This window comes from Ischnura elegans, chromosome 8 (genome assembly GCF_921293095.1).
Source record: "Ischnura elegans chromosome 8, ioIscEleg1.1, whole genome shotgun sequence".
NCBI classification, from domain to species: Eukaryota; Metazoa; Arthropoda; class Insecta; order Odonata; family Coenagrionidae; genus Ischnura; species Ischnura elegans.
Window position 1 is genome coordinate 51,267,395 of NC_060253.1, and position 27,415 is coordinate 51,294,809.

At 39.1% G+C, this 27,415-nt stretch overlaps 1 protein-coding gene across 1 annotated transcript in view; it reads left to right on the forward strand.

The window, feature by feature from the left end:
• LOC124164583 (plexin domain-containing protein 2) overlaps nucleotides 1-27,415 on the forward strand; it is a 279,661-nt gene that overhangs the window by 236,421 nt on the left and 15,825 nt on the right. Inside the window, exons 2-3 of the mRNA XM_046541986.1 lie at nucleotides 23,264-23,548; nucleotides 25,133-25,332. Of these exons, the coding sequence (XP_046397942.1) occupies nucleotides 23,264-23,548; nucleotides 25,133-25,332 (485 nt within the window). The remainder of the gene's footprint in view (nucleotides 1-23,263; nucleotides 23,549-25,132; nucleotides 25,333-27,415) is intronic.

Below are 27,415 nucleotides of genomic sequence, written 5' to 3' on the forward strand. Positions count from 1 at the left end.
GGTGGGTCTGGTGGAAAAGTCATCCTTCGTACTCATGAGGAGTTAGAGGGATCATGGCTTCGTGCATCGAAGAAAATGCTCAATGCAAAAAAGTAGTTTTAAATTAAATGGATTGATTCTTTTTATGCGTGATTATGAAAATTACATTTTACTATGAATTTAATTTAACTTTTTATAAAAACCAACTGCGGTTTTACTAGAATTTATCTTGAATTAGTGATATTTAAATGCTGAATTACGGGCCAGAATACCTTATTAATGACATGTTAACCCTATCAGATCCGGCGTCCAATAATATTGGGCACGGATTTTCAACTGACTTATGGACCTCAGTTTACTACCAACTTATGTACTTCTGGTTGCTCCAACGTTCTTTTTATATGTGATTATGAAAATTATAGCTATGGTTTTCAATCGCAAAAATAGTGTTACGTAATTTTTAGGACTTGTCATAAAAAATTAAGAATCGAGTGGTTAGATCTTTTAGAACTGAACTCCAAAGTGGTTCTTAGTTGATTTGGGGGACATGAATATGATACTAGATGTTGAATTTCGGGTCGTGAATTGAAATTACCTCTGGTGAAACAGGCTATGTTTGATCTTTTTCCACATGGAAAAATGTATCACTATCATCCGGAATGCTGCAAATGCTTACAAAAGTTATTTGATCGATTATTTTTACAATTGTCTTAGTTTGAAGTGTATCTTTACCCTAAGATGAAGAGGGGCTACTGTTGTGTTATATCAATCTCGTACATACTACCCCCAGCCGCCTAAATAAGCAGAGGCGTAGCGAGGGGGGTTTGGGGAATAAAACCCTCAAAGGCTTTTTTAACTTTAATCCATTTTACTTAGTTCGATTAATATTACTTATAGAATAGCGTAAGGATTAATAAAAATATCCCTCAGAAAGCCGTAAAACTCGCCATTTTGAACCATTTATCATAAAAATAAATTCTGGGGGAGGGCCCCCGCACCTCTCGCTTAACCTGGAAGGTATTCCATATCCCAGGCCCCCGGTATTTGTTGCGCCAACTTCCCCCCCCTCCCCCTTAGCCTTAAAAGGAAATGCTCTAACGAAATTACGACTAGTGTGTATTAAAGTTCTTTATTGTTCGGGAGAAAAACGAATTCCCACATCTATCCGTTCGGCAAAATAACTCTCTTAATTTATCGTTTCTGTCGGACCTGGAAATATATAGTGACTAATTCTAGAAATAAAGTGAAAATACGGTGGAAAATAGATTGGTTCAAATATTTGCGTGAATTCATAGCGGCAACTTTAACATTTTAACTGTCACTGGTGTTCGCTCGGACTAATCATTCTGATTAACTGACGCTGCTATCTCCGCTTTGAAATTTAATGGGGAAATCATATATTTGTAGGCGAAATGTGGGTTTTTATTCGCAGAGATTCAACCCCGAAGCCACCATCGCATGTCTCACTCATATCAGGTGTCTCCTTTCGATAGAGCCAGACAACTGCCGCGAAGGTAGACGGAAAAAAAGCGGTCTTGCTCCTAATTTGTTCGGATTCTCGAGATTTTTTGACGGAAGGCCCCACGTCGCATGTCTGCGCAGGCAGCCTTTCATTGGTATCCGAGACTCACGACCGGAATATCATGTCGTCGCGAAGGTAACCCACCTGATACCCCTCTCACGTGACTATCGTTCACATGTTCGTTCAATTCGTACATGCATACACAAACAAATGATTATTATAGCTGTGCTGCCCTCCAGTACCCCTACGGCTGAAATTCAAATTTTTAATACTTCCACGTACGAACTCCACTGTAAATGGACAAAATATGTTAAAATAGTTGTGCGTAATTTGTTTATAAAATGCTTTAAACGTTGCTAAACATATTTCCCAATTGCATTGGCAACTTCTTAAAGTTAGAATATGTATACTTACACCTCAGGAACCAATCAAAAATTAAAAGCTCATTTTTACACCATAATAGAGAATTAAGGCGAGTGAGCATGAAACATAATTATTACTGTGAGGAATGCCATTTTCGTAATCGGCAGAAAATCCAAAGAAGAGAAAATTCAGAATTTATGGTTCTCCAGTGGTGCAAAACAGCTAGTTTAATAATGACATCAGTATTCCTGTAATTTGGAAGTTGTATTTTTACTTATAAATGCCACAGGAAATTATTAGTCTCCAGCATCTCCCGGCGTTACTTCGTTGCATCATCTCGTAAGGGCCGGTTAGTGGGGAGGAGATGTTGATAACGTTATGAGAGGGTAGATCATTGGGTAAACGAGGGAGAGGAATGAAGAGAATAGGATTTTTAAATGGAATGAAAGTGGGTAGGCCTTATTGTGAATTGAAGAGGGAGGTTCTTGAAGGAAGGGGAGGCTGCCGAAATGCTTCTTAGGTACTTCATTGAATACTTACCTTAATCGGTAGAATACTTTCTCAATATTAGAACTCTACAAGCCTCTCTTACAATACGCATACCTCATACGCATACGACCAATACCTGGATGGAAAAACACACTCTGGTGGGATTCGAACCCGCGTCCCCGCAGGCATGTTTTCAAGTTTATACACCTTTTCACTTGTTGACGACCAGGGGCGGATCCAGTATTTTTTTCTGGGGGGAGGGCAAAAGGGTCTGACAGGTCTTCTCATATTTGAGATTAAAAAACAAAATACAACAATTACTGCGGAAAATATTCTCTTTATCTTGATATGAAAGTTATTAATATGTAATTAAATGATTGAGGCTCCGTAATACACAAAATAAAACGAACGTAATGATAACTGTATTAAAAATCTTGTCAATTTATAAGAGACTTGGGGGCCATGTACCCCCGTGCCCCCCCCCCCTTTCATCTCCCACCCTAAATCCGCCGTTGGTGACGACGAAGGTGAGGCCATTCGTAGAGTAGATTGAAGTAGGTGTACCCATTGCTCTTCTCTCGAATATTACATTAGAGGATTCTCAAGTCCGCCGCTAGAATTGTTGTCGTTCCGCGCAAATTAAAATCAGATGTCAAAATCGCCAATCGCGGCGCTGCGAGTCATCGATTTCCACTTTTCACGAGGAAATAGTCGGTAATTGATAAGTAACTGAACCAATAAATCATACAAACCACACATTTAACGCATGCGAGACGATTGTCGAATCAAGATCATCTGCAAAAGATCACACTTCCACTACGGTTCGCGGCGAAAGTCACACTGAACGAGATGCAGCTGCCTAGTGACGCTGCCGAATAGAACGCGCGCGAAACGCCAACAGATATACCGCTTAACCGCCATGTTCTTAGGCCTCCTTTAATGGAGTCCCCTTGGCTCTTCTTATCCGCGCTCTCCGTTATTCATTTTTTTCCATAACGGCTCGCGCGCGTCATCATCATCCATTCGTTGGCCACGCGCCTGCTCTTGATGGAGAGTCACTCTCAGTTCCTCCCTCCCACCATCAGTGCTGTCACCTTCCGTACCCACCCCGGAGTATTTACCCTTTAACCTTTCTACCGACCGTTAAAACGATCTGGAGAGACATCCACGTCACAAAAAGTGACTCGGCGAACATGAGCGTTAATCCGTGGACGTCTTGGTGTCTTTCGTTAAGAGTAGGTTTAAGCCGACGCCGGGTTTCTCTCCACCCTTACCACACGGTGAGAAGGACCTCACGTGTCGGTCGCCTCCTCCAAATACCTTACCATGCATCAGCGGATCCCAACGGGTGGTAAGCTTACCATCCGTTGGGTACCCGTTTTGTTTTAAATTTCTTTTTGTTTGAGCTTTTCATCGCGATTAAAAATTGATTTCGATCGACATTTTCCCAACACTAATGCGGTGTTATCATGATCGCGTCCCAACGGAGGTGATGTCTTTAGAAAAATCTTCTCGGGATTGCGCGCGGGTTAGATTATTTAAGTTTGGAGGTGATGTCGTGACAGTAGCGGATACAGAAAAACTCTAGGGGGTCGCATAATATATCTTGAGATGTCTTTACTTTTATCGTAATGAAAAATGATCCAGTCACAGGCAGAGTAAAAGAAAAAATTAATTAAAGTTATTGTACACATATGTATAGACAATACCATCTTATGATATGAAAAAGTCACAATTGTGGTTTTGCAATGTTCGGTAATACGGGCGGACCCGCAGGGGGGGGGGGCGCCCCCCTCGCCCGTCACTGCGTCGTGACGGCGACGAGGAGACAAAAGCCGACGCGTGGTATACCATGGCCTCCCGGAAGGATCCCGCAGTCTGGGCAAGGGAAGAGGTCTCGTGGAAATTGATCAATTATGCCGAACGGCCATTGAGCCAGCCATTTTGCTCGATTAATGAACAGTTTGTGGGCGCCCTGGAGTATTATCTCCCGTAGAAGAATTGAACCCTCCCTCTGCATGCGGTCCATCAGCACTTACTCGCGACGGGCACTCTAAAAGACGTGCAGCATCGCACGGCGCGGAGGCTAACCTGAGACCTGTACTCACCTACAACGACGAGTCTTCTAAGGAGCGTCATCTTCGCCGCGCCGCCACCAATCCAAGTCCTCGTTAAATTGGCGTTGGTTAAGATTTTTCAGAATGTAGCAATGTTTCCTGTGAAAGAAATTATTCCAAGGGATGAAGAATTTCCTCCAGGCCATGCTGGCTACAATTACTGCATTGACGGGAATTTACTGTGTGAAAGATAATGGGGGTGGTGGTTCGTGTATTCATTGCAAGTGAATTTAATTCGGTTACTGACTTACTTTCCATCTTGTAGTATAATCACCTAAGTACCACTAAAAGGTTTATCACATCCATCGTCATAAGCCAGCAATCCTAATATTGGTTTGAAACAGCACTTCCTCATTAATCACTCGGTCAATCCATTTTATCTTCATCATTCTTCGGTCGCACCACATTTCGAATACTGCCACTCTAGACTTCTAGCTACTGTTTAAGTCCAATCCTCGATCCCATAGAGAAACATGCTCCTTATTTAGCATCTGATGAATTGTTTCCTCACTTCTATACTTGTATTTTCAGCTGTACGTAGATTCTTTTTTTTAGAAAGCCCTCCTCACCTGTGCTATTCTACCGACTATTTCTTTCTTGCTTAGTCCATCTCCGTCCACCGTATTCCTTGGTCCATGCTTAGCGAAAAGATTTATAAGTATTTTTATTTTTTGTGTCTCTTAGTCGATATTTATTGGACCTAAGTGAAAGGGTAAGGGGCGGCTTATTGGTTCAGCTGCGTTTGATGGAGTTAGTTCTCCTGTTTCCCACGGAATTTCGTCGCCGCATTCCTCGGCGAAGCCCCTGTTCATTCCATCAGCCTATAGGGCCCGATCTGAGGTATTACGGGCGTGATTTGGTGGTATATTTTTTTTTAGGAGCGATCGATCACCGATTCATCAAGTTAAAAAAGAATTATCTCGCCTGTTGCACTCTCTTTTTTTTCTCCGTCGAAGGTATGTTTACCATTAGGTGTGCGATATTACTAATCATTGAATAGGTATAAATATGGTCATATATGCACGTTTCTCGGGATATCCTCCGCGTTGATTACTCTTATATAGTAGTTGACTGAAAAAAAACTCTCTTGAAATATGCTAATAATTTTTTTCCTCTTCTGTAATGCTAATACCTCTCCCTCTTTGTGAGTAGGTATAATAAACGAATGGAAGTTGATTTAAAAGTCGAAACGAACCGCATGCAAACAGACGGAATCGTTGTGGTCATCTATTCAAACTAGGGTTTGAATGAATGACCAAATGGGATCCCGGGATTCGTAACGTGGTTTCATCGTCAGGTCTATGACGATGACCTGACGATGTAACCACGTTACGAAACCCGGGTCGTACCCATATTAATATAATAGTAAACCTTGCAAAGTTTTATTTCTTCATTTCCAATATGGAGAGGTTTCACAAAGTAAATCCTGAAGTTACCAGTTATCATCACTTCGTTCCGGAATTTGTCACATCAGTTTTTGGTCGCACGCGTGTATGTTTCAGTCGGCCTGTCTTTCATTTTCTCTCGCTATTCACGCAGCATTCAGCAGATTCCGTGCTCTGCGTTAAGTGATCGTGATTCCAGTGCATTGGGTTTAGTGGGCTGTGATCGCTTTCGAGAATCGCGGCACGTTCGAAATCGGATGGCGCTCTTATGATGCCCGCCGTTGCCGATCTGTATCATGGCGCAACCGTCGCTTGCCCCAACCCACCTTTGCCCTCCGACCTCGGGTGGCGCGTCGCACGCTGCCCCCTCCGATGCGTACTTGTTCTACGTGAGCTCGCATCCGTATCATCATTCCGACCCGAGCTGATTCCTCCGTTCGACCTCTTTTAAGTCTTCGCTCCGATTCGATCGGTTCGCGATCAGATTCGCGAATTCATTCTCTCAGTCGTGAACGAAATGGAGTGAAACACGCTTATAACGAATTTCAGGGGAGGCTATCGTTCGATTTTGTTATAAACGGGATTTCGTTATATCCATAAAAAAGGATTTTTTCCTGCAAATCTCTGGGTTGCCGGCTAATATTCGGTAAACCTTATTTATTTATGCAGCAGATCCGTAGCATGTAACCATCATTCCACCCTCTCCATCAAACGGCTGTAAAAAGGATTTTAAGATCAACGGTAAAACTGTGTGGTGGTGGGCACTCGTGAGAACAGCTGGTGATAAGGTTAGGAACGGTCTAATAGCAAAGATGGCCGTAATTTATTTATAAAAGAGGCGAGAATTCCCCATGGGACCAAAGAATAGTTCGCAGCAGCGGGGATTTTGTATCATCCGTACTCGTTATATGCGGGTAAAAGGAAAGGATTATAGGAAAGCTCATGCGACCGGTAACTCACCTCGTTGTAGGCGGGATTTCGTTACATGCGTGATCGTTTTAGGCGAGTTTTACTGCATTTTGTTTGATTCCCAGTCGTTTAATACTTCTATCTAAATCTATCACCGAGAAATTTTCGTGTAATCATTTTCTCACGGCATGAGTGGAATCCATAGTCGGCTTCTAGGTGTGCTGTTCATTTATATCAGTGGCGGATACGTATGGTGGCGCCCCTCCCTCCCTTGCGGGGCCGCCCGCATTGTCGAACATTGCAGAACCACCACATTTGTAATTTTTTTAATCATAAGACGGCATTGTCTTGTATATGCTTGATATCAGTTTAAATAAAACTTTTTTAAACTTTGCGTATGACTTAATTGTTTGTCGTTACTAAAAAATTAAAGGGAGCTCAAGATATCTTTTGCGCTCCCTTGAGATTTTTATGATTCCGCTACTGATTTACATGGATTTATAGAAGTCGCCACTCGCGTGGCTTATGGAGCGATCCGGATTTCATTGAGGAATAAGCTACAATAGGGTAGTTTACTTCATCAAAGAAAACGATAGGCATTGATTGCGATTCGTTACCCACCATTAGTGTATTCATAATACACAAATTATTTGGTTTTAGAAATACCGGTTTAGACGAATGGCAAGGGTCAAATTTTATCCTCATTTGAAAAAGGCCAGATTGGCGCCCATGCGATTCCACTCCGCGTGACGTCACAGGGACCTAGTTTCTACACGAGAGGATAGGAGTTATACATCGTCTGAGGTTACCAATGCATGCATGAGGCACAGAGCTCAGGGAAACATGTCTTAATAATCACCTATTAAAACTGGCTAAGGTCGGAAAGTTTTCCTCGTTTGATAAGTTATTAATAATCCTTATTTAAGCCAAGCGCTACCAGCCAGCAGGGTACTAGGCTAGCCGCTAGCAGCCTGCGTCGTATCAGCGCTAAGCCTCGCCTCAAGGTCACCTCGCAGGGCGGGAGGGGGAACCAGAAGAGACTTCCCAGTCACGCGGAGAGACTTCCCGACATTCATACTTAAGCGTCGCGTTTTCGCGCGCTTGAAAATTTTCACTTTTCATTTAATCGCGAAAAATAGATATCGTCATTTAAAAATCTAAAAGCGTGAAATACGTACTCCAAGAGTAATAATCTTTCGATTTAGGCAATAAAAAAATAATAGGAAACCACCCTATTAGGTCTGTTGTAACGTGTAGTAACCGAATTGTTCGTCTTGATATTATAAATTGAATTCAATCCTTTTTCAAGTAATTCCTCACGATTAGTGGGTCATGGGCGTACCCAGCGGGGGGCAGGAGGGGGCAGCTACCCCCCAGAAGCAAAAATCGCAGAAGTCCTTAACGAAAATCAGATTTGGATTGAAACGAAAGTCTTCAACAAATTTTCTTATAACCCGTGAAAAATGATATTAGTATAAGGCATGTAACTAAAATATTTTTTTCAATCAAATAATTTTATACATTAAGCGCAGTTATAATTTTCTTAAAATGTTGGTTTAATTCACATTTTCCGTGCAAATATGTTAAGACTTGAACGACCATGGCTTGCCCCCCCAGTTTTGATCCTGGGTACGCCCTTGTCGTGGGTATCTTCCGGGTTATCTCCGCGTTGGTTGACATAGGTTGACGAAGGTGCTTTCATACCTGAAGATGCTTGGTGGAATCCCGGCGAAATTGTCGTCAATCTCTGCATTTCATTACTCTTGGAAGTATTTTCAAGCCAATTTCCTTTTTCAATTTGATTTCAATGCCAATTATTTCTTCAGTTTTTTAGTATGGTACATAGCTTATGCATAGAAATTTCAACTGGAAGACATTTTTGTTCAATATTAGTAACAGTTTTACGTCTTTTTCTGAAGATAATCCCTGCCACAGGAAATAGCCTCTGGCATCACCTGAAGCTCCAAATCTGGTTATGTAACAGTGACGTAGCCAGGGTGGGGGAGACCGGGGGGTCCGGACACCCCCGAAATATAAAAACACAATTATTTTCCTTCATGAAAGACAAGCATATTGACAAATCATGATTATTTCTTCAACAAATAAGGTTTTTTTTCGATTATGAAAAGTGTTAAAATTAGTTTAAACCCTCTACTTAGTACTCATTTTCAAAAATTTTCCCCCCTGGTTTTGGACCCCCCCCCCCCCCCCCCCCGAAAGAAATTCCTGGCTACTCCACTCTTTTGTGTCTATTATATTTAAAAATGTTTAATTTGTTTAAGGAGTAATAAATATATTATTATTACTATTTATTTCTCCCTGCTCCTGAAAATTTTCCTTCGGCTTGATTCTCCAGTACTTGGAATGACGGAAACGTGTAGTGAATTCATATCCGTGACCGCGAAACCACGAAGTCCCGCAGTGATTTTGGGGCGTATATTGGTTTTCTTCAACATCCGCTAGGGCCCGCTTGGCATGTGGGAAGTTGTGGTTTCCTGGATTATCCGGAGGAATTTGAAGCGCTGCCGTCGCACAGTGGGCTAGAATAGAAAAAAGCTGGCCAAAACCTCGAAAACGATTTTTTTGAGCTAGGAAGTTGAAACTTCGCATAAATATTTTCAAATAAATTGTGCATAACTTGACAGATTATTTTTTTTCCTGTGCCTTCACGCTAACAATATATGCGAGGTCAAAGTTGAACAAATTTAGCGAAAAACGACCACCCTCGATTTTTTCTGAAAATAGCCAACTTTATCCTCGTGCAGTGGTTTCGTGAATAGATTTGTAGTTAACAATTTGCTATTCTGCTTGTTCATTCCAATTTTAAAATAATTGTAATTCTCTTTTTCACCGGAAGTTTTTAAAATGTTCCATTTTTTTTTACTAACGCCCGTTATTTTTATAATTTCGTAGAAATCAGAAATTTTCGTTTTTCACGCAAAAAGTCAACGTAGAGGTTAACTGTTTTGATTAAAATATAAAGTCGCGTAAATAACACGATGTGCTTTATGTATCTGGAGATTTAGAAAAATAACGCTTGGAAAATTTAGTAAAAATGGAGTATAACTTGGAAAAAAATGATCGTAACTTTTTGCATTAACAGTGCAATTTTAGGTCGTCAGAGTACCACTTCCTATTCAGTTGTATAGTGTGCCAAACGCAAAGATTTATGGCGTTAAAACGTCAACCTCTCACAAAGGCGTATTGTGCGTCGTAAATGAATGAAGAGCAGGTGTCTTCAATTTATGTGACGAGGTTTAAAATTTTAATGGCAGACTCTTCCACCGAACCCTAATCGTATTCAACTCGCAACGTATCATCGTCCACTCATAGCGGCCTTAATTACTACATACAGCCTCCCTCCTTCCTTTATGGATGCAAACTTTTGAATGGAAGCCGAGGAAGTCGTGGGAGAGTTGCCAAGCGACCCTGCAAGGTCCTACGGTGGTTTGGCTGTGGTCCATACACGTGGATATAATGGCCGCAATTAGTCCGCAGAGTTGAGCGAAAGATTTTTTTTCCCGAGAGAGCCGAACACATTTTGACTGAAGATAGATCGATCCCTATCCTTGTATTGCGGTACCTATTGTATAGTTTTACGTTCCTTTTTTAAAAAAAAGTTGATCGCTGGTGAAAGCCCTAATTACTCGATACATTATGAATGATTACAGTGGATCGGAATGGAACCCGCATCAATAAAGAAAAAAAATAAGTTCTATTTTATTTTCATGTATTCCTACAAATTGGGTGGCGTCACGCTTTTTTACGCCCGGTCTTGCATCCATGCATGTAGAAATTATATCGCTCGTATACCTTGCAACCAGGGCTTACGAATCGCTCCACAGAGGCGTATATAAGAGGGAAGTATTATCCTTTACCACCCCCACCCCCCTCCGAAATTAGGAAAATATTTTGCGTTTAGGTTACCTACCGCCCGCTTTGACTTTAGTACTTCCAATACATAAAATAATACTTTCGTTCGTCATAATTTTATAGACCTCATTTGAATGTAAACATTAAATATCATTCGGTGACTTTATTTATTTATTTTTTTTTTTCATATTTCATATTTTTTTTATTTGTTTATAAACACATTACAATACATCAAAAATACATATCTCAAATATTAAAAAATATATAATACATTAAAAACATTCCCTTTACAAATTCTTAACACGCTTTTCACTATATAACCAACACATATTCTGACTTATTGGGCAAGAAAAGATAAAAGAGAAAAAAACCCTGATATTACAATATTTTAAGAATAAAAAAATATTTTTACAATTAGGAGACCTTCTGAGCCAAAACAGGCTCATCAGCAGGTTCTCCATAATTCATTTACAAGAAGTTAAAAACATCGAAAAACAATGAAAGAAACGATAAAAAACTTATATGTCTTAAAATTAAAAATTAAAGTCCTCAAGTAGATAATTTAAAAGTTTACTTTTGACATCCGAATATGTGGTTAAACCATGCATTTCTTTAGGTAATTTGTTAAACAATTTAGGAACACTAACCACCATTTTGTTTTCACCGTATTGATTGAAGCATTTGGGGATTTTATATTGGTATAGATTCCTCTTTTCCATTTTATGAAAATTGTCTTTCAGTGTTTTGTATTTATTGGAAAAATAATTATCTATTACTAAAATATAGGTTAGAAGTTTTTCGAGTGGTAGTATTCTTAGTGTTTTATAGAAATTATTTGTATCGTGAGAGTCTGAGTTAGCTGAAATTACTTGAACTAATCTCACGTTGATCGTTCCCCCAAAAATATTTTAATGTACGCTTCTGTCACTTCATAAAGGAGAACTACTCAGCATAGGCACTAATGATATGATAAAGGCAAATTACTAATGATTTTTTTTATTTTAGGTAGTAATTTTTATTTTAATACTGTTGCAATCTCAAAAATAGCTGTAACTCCGTTAAACAGATGGGGTGTACTTGAAATCAGTTAATAGTACGTGAAATCAATGGGAAGTTGCACTGTAGATAGTTCGTTGGAAGTATGAACCATTGCAAAAGCTAATCAAAATAAAAACGAAAGCCTGCGAGACCTGGTGTTTGATCTAGGATTTTTTTAGGATTTTCCATCAACTTCCTTTATTATGAGGAAAAATAATATGCTGTCAATCACTTAATTTTTTCGATATTTTCAAGTAATTCGTTTAGCATTTTAAGGTCACCATACATAATGAAGTTTTTAAAGGCTCGGATGTTAAGTATGATTGAAAATTGTCATGAGAACGTCTAAGTTTGTGAAATATGTAAATTGTCGTAGATTAGTATTTTCTGAATAAGGTCAAAGAAGTTGAAAGATTTATTTTCTTCATCGACTACACTCGCATATTATGCTTTTGCGTTACATGTTTGCAAAATATTAAAAGAAAATTTGGATCTCTCTTATTTAAGTAAAAGCGAGCCGCAGTATGGTATTGTTGTAAATTATTGTCGTTTTTACTGTCTTTTATTCAAAGCCCTTAAGTTTTGTAGTTATTATATATTACCCATCGACTCAATCTTACAATCAACGCTGGTTATTTTTCATGCATAGATCTGTGCAATATGATATTTCTCATTCAGTGTCTGATTATGCAAGATTACTATTGATGCCGCCGCAGAAATTGCGCGCATAAGATGAAGTAAGCAAAGATTTCACAGATACCTCTTGTTATTTTGCTCTTTAGACCGGGAAAAGGAAAAGCATATTTTCTTTATAAATGGTCTGGTGACAATCACAGGCGTGGTGAAATCTTGTATGTTTATTTATGTATACTATAACATTGATAGGAAGTTGAGATGTGTTTTTTATTCATCGCTCGACAGATTTTTTTCACCAATCAGCTCTTTTATTTATGCGTAACATAGCACTCAAGCTTGTGTTTCGCACGATTCGTGCCTTTCTTTTTCCAATGAGTGCTTTCAAGGAAAGCGAAGGCAAACCGGTGAACACAACTTAACTGCTAAAGATATCAAATTTAATCTGGTGGTCAATGTTGGTAACTTTTCCCTCAATTTGAAAGTTTTCTTTTTTCATTACTGAGGAAAGACATTTCTCGTCCTGAATAGGTGATTTTATTGGAAGATGAGCATTGATCTCGGGTAAGAATATGCATCTCTTCAGAGGCCATTCATTAAAACCAAACTTAAGCTAAGCTTATATTACTAATTATGATAATGGTAGATTCTGGTTGGTTGATATGGACAGGTGAGGGTATAGCTCACGCCGGTATAAGACGCTGGCCAGTGAATTTCACACATTCATAGTAGGGTAGCATCTTCATTTGTCTGTACCATGGCGACTACAGGACTGATTATTGGCGCAATAGCTTCGTGGGAACAGAATAGCCCACGCCGGTCTAACATAAGCCTCTGGCATATGAACTTCACACATTCAGGGTAGAATAGCTACTTCTCTTTCCTGTACCACCACGAATACATGGCAGTTTTTGACGCCATTGCTTCGTAGGAAGAGATTAGTCTGGCTCGGTAAGGGTAGAGCTCGTGTCGGCCTAAACCTGTCATGAATTCGGGGTTGGGCCTCTGGCTATTTTCCCTGGACCACTACGAACACGTGGCAGATAATCGTCGCAGTTTCGCTTTGAATAGTCTGGTCTCAAATTTAGCGTAGTCATGCTATTGCGCGGATTGATCGTCACGTGTCGGGAAGTAAGTAAGTGCTCCCTGCCCCCCGTTGACCCAATCGCGGCGATTAGTCCGGGAGGATCCGTCAAGGTTCCTCGCATGCTCCTCGGCGGATTAACGGAGATTAGGCGTGGGTGAAGCCAATGACTCGGCGCGGCTATAATGTGCGAAGGACCTTGATGAACAACTTCTTCGCGGTGTGTCTTTTGTCTTTGGCGGAGCCGTTATTCGTAACGAGAGAGCGTGAAACGCTCATGTTTTTTTTGATTCTGTCTAGACCCTCAATAAATTATATTCTTGGCAAACTTTCATTACCGAGGAATGAACTGTAAATTAGTCGAAGACTACGCAGGATCAGACTTGATGATCGGGGTAATGCTAGAGAGGTCAACGGTAAAGCTGCTACCAACTTTTACCGTCGGTTGAGAGTTGGTAATAATCGCCATTCATATTTCAAATTCATCATCACCATCATCATTAGTCATTATTACTAAGATTGGTTTGACGCAGCTCTCCATTTGTCTCTCCTATCCGCTAACTTTTTATAGCGACGTATTTCTTCTCTTTTACATCCTTTATAACCTGTCTTATGTAACTCATTCGGGGCCGTCTTTTGCCTTTCTTCCCTTCCACCTGTCCTTCAACGATTGTCTTCATCAGGCCATCGTGCCTCAAAATGTGGCCAACTAAGTTGTCCTTTTCTTCTGCTTAAGGTTTTTAGGAGGCTTATCTTTTCTTTCACTCTTCATAGTACTTCCTCGGTCAATCCATTTTATCTACATCATTCTTCGGTAGTACCACATTTCGAATGCTTCCACTCTTGACTTCTCTACTGAGGTCAACGTCCAAGCCTCGCTTCCATAGGGAAACATACTCCATATGTAGCATCTATGAATTACTTATTCAAGTCAAATATTATTTTAAAATTTTCCAGTTAATGTTAACGTACAACATGTAGTGACTATCGCGCTATCGCTATATCGGGCCCTATAAAAATATCACTATAAAATGCCGTGATATACTCGTATCACCCGATGAAATATCGCCATCCGATAATATACCACGAAAAGTTTTATATCAGACAATTTATACGGAAAAATGCTCACCGTAGACTCGAGGACTACATGGGCTACTGGCCACTCCACTTCTAATGAGGTATTTCAGTCATTCTTGAAATTAACCGATCATATCCTCCCACCAAGGACAATTACTTACTTCGTACAGTTACAGTCACTTTTCATGCAACTTGTTTATAATGAAATGAGAAGTCCACGAAGGAGGATCTCGTATGCCGTTTTTTTAAGCGGTAATTTTTCTTCTGTGACACCAATAAATGAAGGCATTATTTTTTTAATAACCCTGCTAGCATAAGGACACATTCACTACATGTCATCTTTTTCGTTTATTTTTCACAATTAGGAGTAAGTTTAACGAGCCAATTAATTTATCTTGTTCTCTCGTATGCTCCCTCGGCTCGGAGGTTTAACGTGGGTGAATAAAATGACGCGGCCCGGCCATAATGCTCTCAATCGCCCGGGAACTTGATGAACGGGTGTCCCCACATTGTCGCTTTCGTCTTTTGCCGAGCCGCTATTAGTGAATGATGAGCGTGAAATTTAAAAAAAAATTTGATTGCCTGCTTGACATTCATTGAGGATTCCTTAGGATTGAAACGAATTAATACATTTATATCCCACGTACCTGTTTATAGAATCTAGAATCAAATAATGGAACTACTAATGTATTCAGAATTGTACGCAGGAACACTCGTAAGTGTAACAAAGGAGAAATGGCTTTTCAAATTTAGCTTCAAGTTAAGTTGAGAAAAAACATGGAAAACCAGGAATATTTACTGTTAAGTTATGAAAATATAGCCAAATTATCCTGTAGTTCCTTGGTTGATAATTTTTGTAATTATCAGATAACACGTAGTAAATTACAGTTTCCGGGAATAAAGAGAGAGAATATTGATCTAATTTATTTTCTTGCTGCTCATAAAATGAGATAAAAGAGTAGAAATTTTCCAAACCTCTCTAAAAGAGATCATTAGATCCCAATTACTCGGGGAAAATTATCCGTTGTGTAACATGAATGAATGTATTAATTCACCTTTAAAATACAGGATTGAATATCCGAAACTAACATCAGCAGCTAAGTGGCTCTTAAAAACAAATATGTAATTTTCTTCGTGTTATTCTTTTTTATCGAACACTAAATGTAAAATATATCTCAGGGGTACTTATCGTTTTGCCCTGATCCCCCCTACCACGTCTTCGCCGGTATATGAGTATCATCCGCCGTTGCGTTAAGGAATATCTTTTCCACTTTTCATTGATTTTTTTGCATTTCCCAATACACAAATTTTAATTTTACCCGCAACGGAATTAACTACACAGATCCCATTCTTTTATATTTGAGTTGGATTGGAAAAGTGAATTAAAGTGAAAGTCTCTTGTTTGCTGTGACAAGTTGAAAAAGGGAAGCTAATTAGCGGTTCTAATTAGAAACCGAAGGAAGATGGAAAGATATTTAATTGGAATGAAGACAGATTAACTAATTACGGCTCCCAAGTAAATGAAACGCGGACCCAAGTTAGTGAAATAAATTGGGTTTCTCTCCGCTATTCCTTCCTTGATCGCCGGCCTCAGTGGCGGCAGGGTAGGGTCCTCGCCAGCAGAGCAAGAGGTCGCGGGTTCGAATCCTGCCTGGGTAGGTTGCCCCTTTCGAGGGCGCGGTGGTTCGTACACGCGTGATTGTTAAATATGTTGAACACCCGGATGTAAAATTGCCAATACGTGTTGTATTCGGTAGTATGTGAATAAATTAATGAATGACCTCAGCTGTCGGTCCCCTCCTCCAAAATTCCGTACCATGCAAACGCTTTGGTATCACAGATTGCATGAATCGAGGCGTAAAATTAGGTTAAAAAAATATGGACAGTTGAATCCTTAGCAATGAATTTAACAATTTTCCTTTTGTAAGAGCCGAAATTTTCAAGTTGTTGACGTGACTTGGCTTCAATCACAATATTCATTTTATTATAGTCGGAATAGGAGACAGTGGCGTACTTGGGTTGTATTTTTACGATTATGATTGAGATATATCGTACAATACGTCAGTTCTGTTTTCAAAACTACGGATATATTCTAGCATAAATCAGCATTGTCATGTGCTGAAAGGTAATTTACAACCATGATAGAAATTTTGATTTTGAAATGCAATTTCTAGAAAAACAGCACGGGAAGCCTTGCTGTATCGAATCTACCACAGCAGTTGAAAGAAAGTGAAGGAGAAATCATTACATCATAAAGTCTTCACATCAGAATCCGATGAAAAGTAAAAATTGCCGTAAGGGGGCACGCTACCTCGGCGGGAAGCATGGCGCTCCTATAGGTGCTGTTGTTTCTCTTTTTTATTACGAGCACTATACAATACTAATTTTATAATAAAGTTATATAAAATAAAATATTATTTAATATGTGATATAATATATTTATGGTTATTTTGAGGGTTTTTTTCGATAACTTCGTGCAGTCATTAGTGAAAAATCTCAAATTATCCGTAAAAATTTGGAATGGTATTCTTTTATTAATAAAGGTAGTAATGCATAGATTCGGCGTTATTAGTGTTTAGAATCGCCTGTGAAATTGATATGCTTGCAGCAATTACGAAATAATGTTTGGTGTCGAAACTGTATGAATATATGTTGGAAAACTTGAGTAAAACGTTATTGATAAGTCTATTTTTCCTTTAGTCCAACGCTAAAATGAAAAATAGCTTGTAATATCAGCACAAACTCGTCCTTAATTTAACTCGTTGCGTACCGGGGTATTTCATTTTTTCGATTAAGTGATTATTTGGTTCAAATTTCGATGTTTGCTGAAAAGCCATTGATTAAGCCTAAATTTCATTTCCATGCATAATCGATAACTTGAAAAATCGAATACGACCGACATTTTTTCATTGATACCATTGGAATGCATACACTCAACTTCAATTTTTTAGAATAAGTGGGCCGCTCGGCGCTAATCATTGCGCTGTGCACAAAGTTGAAAACCAATTAGAGGAACGACGTACCTAGGTGGAGGGATTTGGGCCAACTGCCTTTGGTTTAAACATGGTTTTAAAAAAGCTAATGTTTGCAATATTACTTTACCTAATCAAACATTATATCACGTACATTGATAATATTTAACAGTAAACAACTGAGAAATAACTTCCAAATTTCAATAGTTTTCTTTCAAATGTTTAAGTTTACACGCCTATATGACGAGAATCATCGTCATCCGTCCGTAAGGCTCGAGAAAAAAATTATGAGCATTCTCGCCATCTGTACGCAACATCTACATCTACGTAATACCTCGCAAGCCGCCTAAAAGGCGTGTGGCAGGGGGTGTTGGGACACCAGATGTTCTTACATAAAAAGGAAGTGCTCTAAGAAAATTAGGACTAGCATTTATTAAAGTCCTTTATGGTTCGGGGGAAAAACGAATTCCTATATCCATCCGTTCGACGAAACATCTCTCTTAATGTATCGCTTCTGTTGGGCCTGAAAATATAGTGGGGCTCTAATATTATTTTTTCCGTGTCGCTCTTAAAGATATCCATTCTCAATTGTTCAAGCAATCTAAGCCTAGCGCGCAGCCTCCGAGTCTCCAGCGGCTCCCAGCCTAATTGGCTCAACATCTGGCTAACGCTGTATGTACGCCCGTAGTGGATTTTGACGTCAGCGGTTTTTGTGGCAACGTGTTAAGAGTCCGCGGAAATATTTATGCGAATCTGGTAACGAATTGGGGAATGTTTGACGTTCTACAACTATGTATTTCGCCTACGTAGTGAGCCTCCTTAGATATAATCGCCACTAGTAACTCATCTCTGGATTTGGATAGTAGGTACGTATGTGGGGGTAGGTTGGGGTGGGATAAGCAGTTTTCCGTCTTACGGTGTTGCTCATATTCGCGGGCGCACCTGTTGTGTACAGCCTACGGTACTCGGTCTGAGGCCTGTGGTCATGTACGCTGCGAAACGAGTTGGGGTGACGGTGGCTGGCGCGATTGGTATTCGAACCCGCCCTGACTTACGGATCGAGGGCGAGGGAGAACGGATAGCTCCAGCCATTACATCGCTATAAGGAGTTGAAGGTAATACAATGTGGTGTAGTCTGAAGAATTTTTTAAAGCACAGGCTATCGAATTATTTTTCAGGTTTCGATTTATTCAGCTACTTCGTAGTTCCTTTTGTAGGTTGAAACCTATATCAATTCTTAGTTGGGCAAATTTTGGATTGCTCACATCATTAGCGATATAAAGAGCTTACCTTGGCAAAACTATTAATAGCAGCCAATTATGGACGGAAAAATACCAAATGGTATAATGATTTTATGTGATCCATTTATGCGGGTGAGGTCAAGATACGTGACCCCTTAATCCTGTTAATGTTTAGCGTTTCAGCTGAATTTTAACGGAAAAATACAATGACTGAATTATCCTCCTCCTCTTTACTCTTACCATAGGCGGATTTAGATGGGGGAACGGGGGCATGTGCCACCCCCTCTCCCCCCCAGACGCTTAAAAATAGATATAATTTTTTATTCGGTTATCATTACGTTCGTTTTGTTTTGTCTATTTCGGAGGCTCAGTCATTTATTTTCAAATGAAAATAAATTGAATATTTCGTATGGTAGGTAATTGTTTTATCTTGTTTTTTATCTCAAGTATCGTTTGCCTTCAGACCCTTGTGCCCCCCACAGAAAAAATCCTGGATCCGCCGTTGACTCTTACTTACCTTTTTTACCTTGATGGATGCCGCCTATCGCATAAAATGTTTCATCATCATCACTGGTCAACAATCCTAAGATTAATAGATACGGTTTCCTGCGTAATGCGGTGGAAATCTTTGATATTTAACACAATGAAATCATTTGTCTATTTCCACTCCTCTTTATTTCAACCGACCCAAGTTTCAATTAATAATGCCATTTTAATGCCTTAAAGATGGCATTATGTGCCAAAGCCTGAGCCGGAATGGGTAAAGAAGTGTGGGAATAGTCTAGTGCTCTCATTATGTTAAATCCTAAGATTGGTTTGACGCCGCTCTCCACTCAATTGTCCTATCAGCTTATATGTTCACCCTTACGTATTTCTTCTCTTTCACATCTATCTTCATCTGTTCCATATATTTTGTCCGAGGTCTTCCTTTTCCGTTCTTGCCATCCACTTGTCCCTCAACGATTGTATTCATCAGACCATCATGCCTTAAGATGTGGCCTATAAGGTTGTTCCGTTTCTCATTAAGGTTTTCATTGCGCTTCTCTTCTCTCCTATTCTTCTCACGACTTCGTCATTACTAACTCGGTCGATCCATTCGATCTTCATCATTCTTCTGTAGCACCACATTTCGAAAACCTCCATTCTTGAATTCTTTGCTGCTGTCATTGTCCATGCCTCACTTCCGTAGAGACTCCATATAAGTTCTGATAAATTGTTTCCTTACATCTATGTGTAAATTTCCTGCTAAAGGCAGATCTCTCTTTTAGTGGATTGGTTTCTTCGCTTGAGCTATTCTGCTGATAATTTCTTTCTTTCTTTTCCCATCGTTAATTTTCCCACTTCCCGAATAACAGAATTCAATCACCTCCACCAGCTTTTATTTCCCTATTTTAATGCTAGTCTTGACTTCTTCCCTTCTGCTGTATACTTTGGTAAAATCAATAAAAAAGACAAGAGATTAAGAAAACGTGTTGTCATTGTTCATACCTCACTTCCGTAGAGAAGCATAAAATGTTTGCAGCGGAATGTGTGAAAAGTGTCCGTTTTATATCGTGCTGTCGCGAACGTGCCAACCTTTAATCCTTCAGTCCTTAATCCGCCGGCCACGAAGGCATTGACCCTGTTAAGTGACGGAAAGAGACCACCCGCGAGCATTTTGCTAAGTTTTCCGATGAGGTTTGACAGGGGTAACTGACATCGTCTCCTTCCGAGTGTCTGAGGGCTGGGGTGGGGGTGATGGACAAGAAGAAAAAGCTGACCACGGTGGTTGTCGCGCATAACTTGAGAGTAGACGGTTTCGTGTATCGTGGATATGAGGTCAGGGTCCCCAGGACAGGACTCAAGTTCTTTTTATTTACTTTTCTTCTTTGTCCGAAGCGGAGGAACACGAGAGCTGCAGTACATTCATGTGAAATATGTATGGGGCTCGATAATGCTTCGGGAATTTTTTAAATGGCATATGATTAAAATACTTTTTGTGTTATGCTTTTAAAAATATCTTTTTTTTAAGTACCTTATATTTAAAGTATATTGTTTTGTTCTTTCTTTCGGCTATGAGAAGCTAATATACAGTGTGTTTAAGGAGGAATCTGAAATACTTGAGGAGGTGGTAGGGGAGACAATTTTAAGCATTTTTCGCCCGAGAAACTCTGGGTCGCAACTCCTATGTTACTGAGCTATGGCAACGCGAACATTGTTTTAGATACACTTTGCAGTTAAAGCGAAAACGGTTTTTCTTGGCTATCCAGCCTTTTCGACGTTTTATTTAATACTCTGGATTTTCAACCCCTTCCAATTCGATTAATTTTCCGAATATCGTGATCCTATTCTCTATTTATTTTTTTCTGTGGTACTCTTTTAAATGGTAGGATATGAAATGATATTTTGTAATTTGTAATAAACATAGAACAGTGAAATAAAATGTGATTATTAAACATGGAGAACACAGCTATCGCTACTCGAATAAAATCATTTTAATCCTTCCAATGCATCATGTTACATGAAATATGAATTATTTATGTATACTATGTATGTTTGAGCATTTTTAAGCTTTCAAAATAATTATATTGTTCCTCTAAATAGCGCTAAAATTATGAAAATCCGATGGCGAGATACACTCGTCATTGCGCGGTTTGGCGTGTAAAGTTCATGACGAGCTAGACTCGTCATTACAGCGCAAGGGCATCGAATAATTAAGGCTGGTCGAAAATGTGCGATTATAATTGTTTGAAACAATCTTAAAGCTTAGTGAAACGGGCGAGTATCAACAATACGATTGTGCAATATAACACATTTTCAGAAAATGATGGGTCGAAGGATCACTCTTTAGGTCCCTGAAAACTTATCGCTGGAGCTATCATTGAAAGGGACGGGAAATGATGGGTCAGCCGATCATTTCTTTGGTCCCTGAAAACCTATCGCAGGAGCTATCATTTAAAGGGACGGGAAAATTGATCGTGCAATTCAGGCTTTAGGATTGTCGACTATTGTTAACGATGATGAGATGAGAAAATTGCGGATTGAGATGATTTTATTTTCGCCATAATTTATCCTTAATTTTGCGTCCACTCTATTCGTGTAACGTACCTATTGCAATTTCGGTGATCGAGTGAATATAGCCCCTTCGTGAGATTGCCTGCGGGGGGTGGAGCATGGTGCTGCTGAGGTGGTGTTAGAGGGGTCGCGGCCTCTCCTGTCCTCTCCAGGAATCCATGCCGGCTTTAATGCGTGGAGAGAAATCCGTTCGACCCCCGGAGACTGGAGCGGCGACCGCTGTCGACGTTGCGGTCACGGCAGCGGAGGAGCTTGTGGTTTCGGATTGGAGAAGTCGGGGAGATTGCAGGAACTGCAGCGGGAACTGGACGATATCTATTTCTGCGTTGAATATTATGCTTGGTTTAGGCAGTAGCGGATACAGAAAAAACTCAAGGGGGGGGGCGTAAAATATTCCTTGAGCTACCTTTAATTTTATCGGAATGAAAAATAAGCCACGTGCTAAGTTTGATAATTTTCATTTGAGCTGATTTTACACATATACAAGATAATGCTATCTTATGATATAAAAAAGTAACAATTGTGGTTCTGCAATGTTGTGCGATGCAGGTGGGCCCGCAAGGGGTGGCGCGCACCCCCTGTGCCCCCATATGTATCCGCCACTGGTTTTAGGTTGAGAGAGCTGCAAAATCGAGTTTTTTTTAGAAGTAGTGGTTGATTACTAATTGGGTATCAGAAGCCTTTCGGATGTTACACTGTGTCTCATTGCAGAAGGGAGTTTAGATCGTTGTTTTGGGGGAGGGGCGGGTAATTGCTTTGTGCTGCGCCTTGGTGGTATGCAATACCTATCAGCGATGTTTTATCTAATGTCTGATTAGCATCAGAAAGCAAAGTAGGTACCTCAAAGCCACTTGATAGGAGGCAAGTGGCTAGTAGGTATTCTTAAATTATTTTTAAACATTGTTTACTAAGCTGGTGAAATAAAAACTTTCATTGAAAACCCATCTAAAATGTTACCATCTTTTCTATTTTTGCCAGAAATTACAGGGGGGGTAGCATCACCAGTCTTTCCCCCTTTAACCTGTCATTGTCTCAGTGCCTATTGTGGAAAATGCTAATATTTTTATTTTTATATTTAATGTATTGGCGTATGACAAAATGTTAGGAGGCCAGATGTGTGAATGATTAAGAGGTTACAAGCCGAGGAAGCTTTCCGTGCTCTTAACTGAGTGAATTCGTTCATAGTTCCTAATGGTTCGATGACCAAGTCCTCTCTACACTTCTGGTCTTGTTTCGAAGGACCAATCAGCAAGCGCTACATCATCAGCAGCACATGAAGTCATGTGGAGAACATGAAAAGTCTGACCGATTTTCACCTCTTTATCATTAACACGTGGTACATTAACAAATAGTACCTCCTGAAATCGAATTGGTATTCACAAAGAAATTTCAGTGTTGTAAAATGTGGTAAACGATGAGTGTCTGTAATTTTCCAACTCTGCTGCCCTCATGCAGTATGTTGCTATACATTTTTCCTGCTTTGCATATCTCTTGTCTAACCAAGTATTTCAATTTTTGTACTTTCAGGCCATGAATACCTCCAGTATGAAGTGGACAGTCCATTGACTTCACATAGTTTAAACATATACTTGGAGCCTCTGTATAGGCCGCGATACAGAAGAAGTCCATTGGAGAACTTTGAAGAGTCTGACACTTTGGCAGAAAACACTGAAAACAACAGGAGTAGCAGCCCGAAAAAAGTGCCTCCAAGTAGCTCAGTATCTTCCAATGAGTCTTCGTCTGCAGATTCAAAGAAGATCTTGGATAAGCCTCGTCCGCGACCCTCAGCAGAGCCTGCTATAATTGATCCAGGTAATTACCACCTTAGAGTAGTTTTTTTCTTTCTCTTGACATCAATTTTTAACGTTGATTACCGCTTTGGAGTGTAGGTCTTTGAGAAGTAAATGCAAAATTTTTGGCCAATACTTTGGTATATTTTTATACCTTCTTCAGGCTATGAATGAATATGATTACAAATAAGATCAACTGATTTGGGCATTACTTGTTGGAATGATGAGGTGTTCATGGTGAATCTGATTACATTGATTTGATACATAAAGATATGAAAGGGTATTAAAATGATTTTTACAACAATAAAATGTTTAAAAAAATTCAAATGTACATTAATTTAAAAGAAGAGACTAAAATTTTGTGCTTTTTTTTCAATGAATGCGATTTGTTCATTTATCATATGTATTAGTTTAGCTACAATCAATAAACAAATCATGTTCATTGTAAAAACGATATGTCGAAATTCTTGTCTCTTCTTTTTGATGAATGTTCAATTGAATTTTTTTCTTCTTTTTTTATTTACAAATGCTATTATTGTAAAAAAACATTGTAATAACCTATCATGCATAAATGTATCAAATTAATGTAATCACACTCAATCACAGCCCTGAAGAAGGTATAAAAATATACTGAAACGTTGGCCAAAAGTTTTGTATTTCATTCTCAAAGACCTACACTCCAAGCTGCTAATCAAAATTACCACCATTTGTTCATTTATCTTCATCACCTGAAAAACAGTAGGAATTATTCAATTACACATTTTTTTGTCCCCTCAGGATAGCACTAAAAGGGTTAATATATGATCTTTAACTTTAAGCATATGCAGTTATTAAATGTCAAAACTGGACAATAGTTTTAAATAATTTTTTTCATTTCTCTGAGGCCTTAAGGGGGATATATCCATCTCATACTTATGCCACTGCTTTAATATCATCATCAATTTCTTCATACCACTTGAAACAGTAGATGCAATATCAATGCATGCAAGTAGTTTCTTTGGCTATTAATTCATTTGTGTCAATGAGAGCGAAGAAAAGTAGCCTCATCGATACCTCCACTGCAAAAGCACTCAACAATCACCCACCGAATCAAATCCACCCAACAATACAAATCCGCTCAGCTGCCAGAAGCTGGAGCATAAACGCTCACCTCCAATTCTCCAATCTTCGAAGGTGAGCTTTTGTGTTTCGGCTATTGCTAGCTGAGTGCATTCGCATTGTTGAGCTCCTAGAAGAGCTGATTTGATTCGGTGGGGGATTGTTAAGCATTTGTGCAGCGGAGGTATCATCATATTTCAGTCATAATAAAGTAATCACTTCAAATATAAATATGACATTGCAAGGAGGATTGCCATTGAGGTCTTTACATTGGGGAGGATAGCAACAAGTAACAATGGACCATAACAAATGAAAAATCCCCTGGTTAGGGGATGGATGTTTGTCTCTACTTATTACGTATTCCATTTTGTATGTCCCCCCTCATTAGTTATTCAAAGATTTTCTTCAAATTCTCACATCTATTGCTTAGAAAACCCTACATGTCTTGTCCAAAAGTTATTACTTTTTTACATTTTGTGTATTTATTGTCTTGTTTTTTTCTTTGTAGTTGGGGCAAATGCAAGTATTCCAAGCAAAGAGGCTGATAAGGAACCCCGACCATCAGTTGCCGCAGTTCCTCCTACAAAAGTTCCTACTTCTACGACTGTAGCTCCAAATAAAACGGAATATTCTGGTGATCGATGGGTGTTCCCGGAAGAGGTCAACAACAAAACATTGGCACAGCACAATATTACGAAGACAGAAGAGGTGAGTCTTATTATCAAACATTGTTCAGGTGAAACACCTTATATATGTGATCAAGAAGTAAATATTTAAACCTTTAAGTGCTAACCATAATACCATAAATGTACCTTTATAGCATCTTGGACTTTAGATGAAATTATTGAATTTTTTTTCTTTATTTATATCTCTCTTTATAATCTATTTATATCTTTCTTTATAATATCTCATTTTTTTATTTTTTCTTCTTTTCAACTGAAAAAAATTGTGGGTTCCTAAATAAATGCTTTAATTTGTTGTAATATTTTCACTTTAAGTGCATTTGTGGATTGCTCTATAAAAGTAAACCACTGCATGACCTACTGTTATTCCTTGATATTTTTAACTATGAGAGGCTTTATTTAATTTTTGTCATACTGCTCTTTAGCTAACTGTTGATCAGAGTGTAGATTGCCTATTTATTCCTTAGTTCTCATGTTTCATCTGCTATGCCGGAAGGTACAGTTTTCCTAATTTTTTATATGAATGCTTTTAATGTCAAAAATAATCTTTTATAACTTAGGGCCGCTGTATTTTGGTCTATTTTAATTGTTGAAATATTCTAATTATGATAATAATTCAAAGATTCAACTAGTATTTATTTTATAAATTTTTTCAGCAACCTCAGGATCCGATGATCTGTATGTCCCATCACTATTTAAGGGTATTCCTAGTCTCCCATTGTCAGTTTATTCTTATAAGTTCAACTTTGACGGTAACCGCTTTTGTTTAGCATATAGATAGGAATATTTTACTCAATAAAGTCATTACTTATGCATATGTATCTATTTTAGCGCCAGCATGACATAATACGAAATTTTGGGAATTATTGTACCTACATAGGTAAATTCATTACCACCATTCTTGAGTGAGGAGACATTTGTAAATGGGTTTGTAGTGTGTAGTCTTAAGTTAAATTACTAAGTAAACCCACACAGCACACGGGCATCTTTAGGACGTCCGGTGACTGTCCGCCAAGTGGCCTACGAACGTCCGTAGGTTGTCCGCATTTATGCCAAAGGATGTCTGCTGCACATCCGCATGTCAGTAAAAAAGGCAGCCTACAGACATCCTGAAAGTGTCTGCTCCGGACACCTTCAGGACGAACACCTTCTTTGAGAAAAATGTGTTGCCTCATTGACCTTGTGATAAAATAAGCATTTAGAAAAAATGGATGAGAAGATACTTTTTCCATGAAGAATCTAGACAGCTGTAATAATAAGCCAATAGGAATGTACTTACGGATAACAATCCTAGCCAATCTGAGGACTGTGAAGAATCACTTACTGCCAGCACCAGCTAAACTAAATTCTGTTGCCTTATCATCTCTGATCACCCTTCTTATAATTCACCAAGTGGCATCTGAGGCAGTATTTCTTCCTATTATCCTCAAGTTTAATATGATTGACAGCTTAGAACATTGTTTATATAGCCAACATAACATATGGTACATTGAAATATGAACGTCAAATATTTTGGAATTACATGTCCTACCATCTTATCAGCGACAGGTTCATTTTTTAATAACTCCTCCAAGGTCCTAACTCAGCCTCTGAGGATATATTGAAGAATACTCAATAAATTAAAATTGTATAATGGATTAATATTCTCTTGGGATTCCCACTGGGTTAGAAACTCCATTTCTGCCGACCTTAAAAGCTCGTACTCAGAGCACGGAACATTGCGTAGCCGACGCGTCGGCGGAAAGGGAACTTATAACCCGGTGGGAATCCCGAAAGAAGTTAATCCATATCAATCACCGGGAAAGCATCTTTTTGAAAATTGTACTCTTCTTCTAAGAACAGCTGGTGCTGGGCTTTGCGGTACGATGGTTGCCATTTATATTTGGAGTCTTGATGATGCAGCGACTAGAAAATTTTGTCACCGTGAAAAAATGTGGTTAACTCACAGACACTTTCGTGCAATGACTTTTACAACTTTTGGCGTGAATTATCAAGACATCCAGAATATTTGTATTAAATATCTCTTTTTACGGCATTATACTTTATTTGATGCTCATAAAACAAGCACGATGTAAATTCTTTGCGTAAAAAAAGGGTAAATTAGCAAT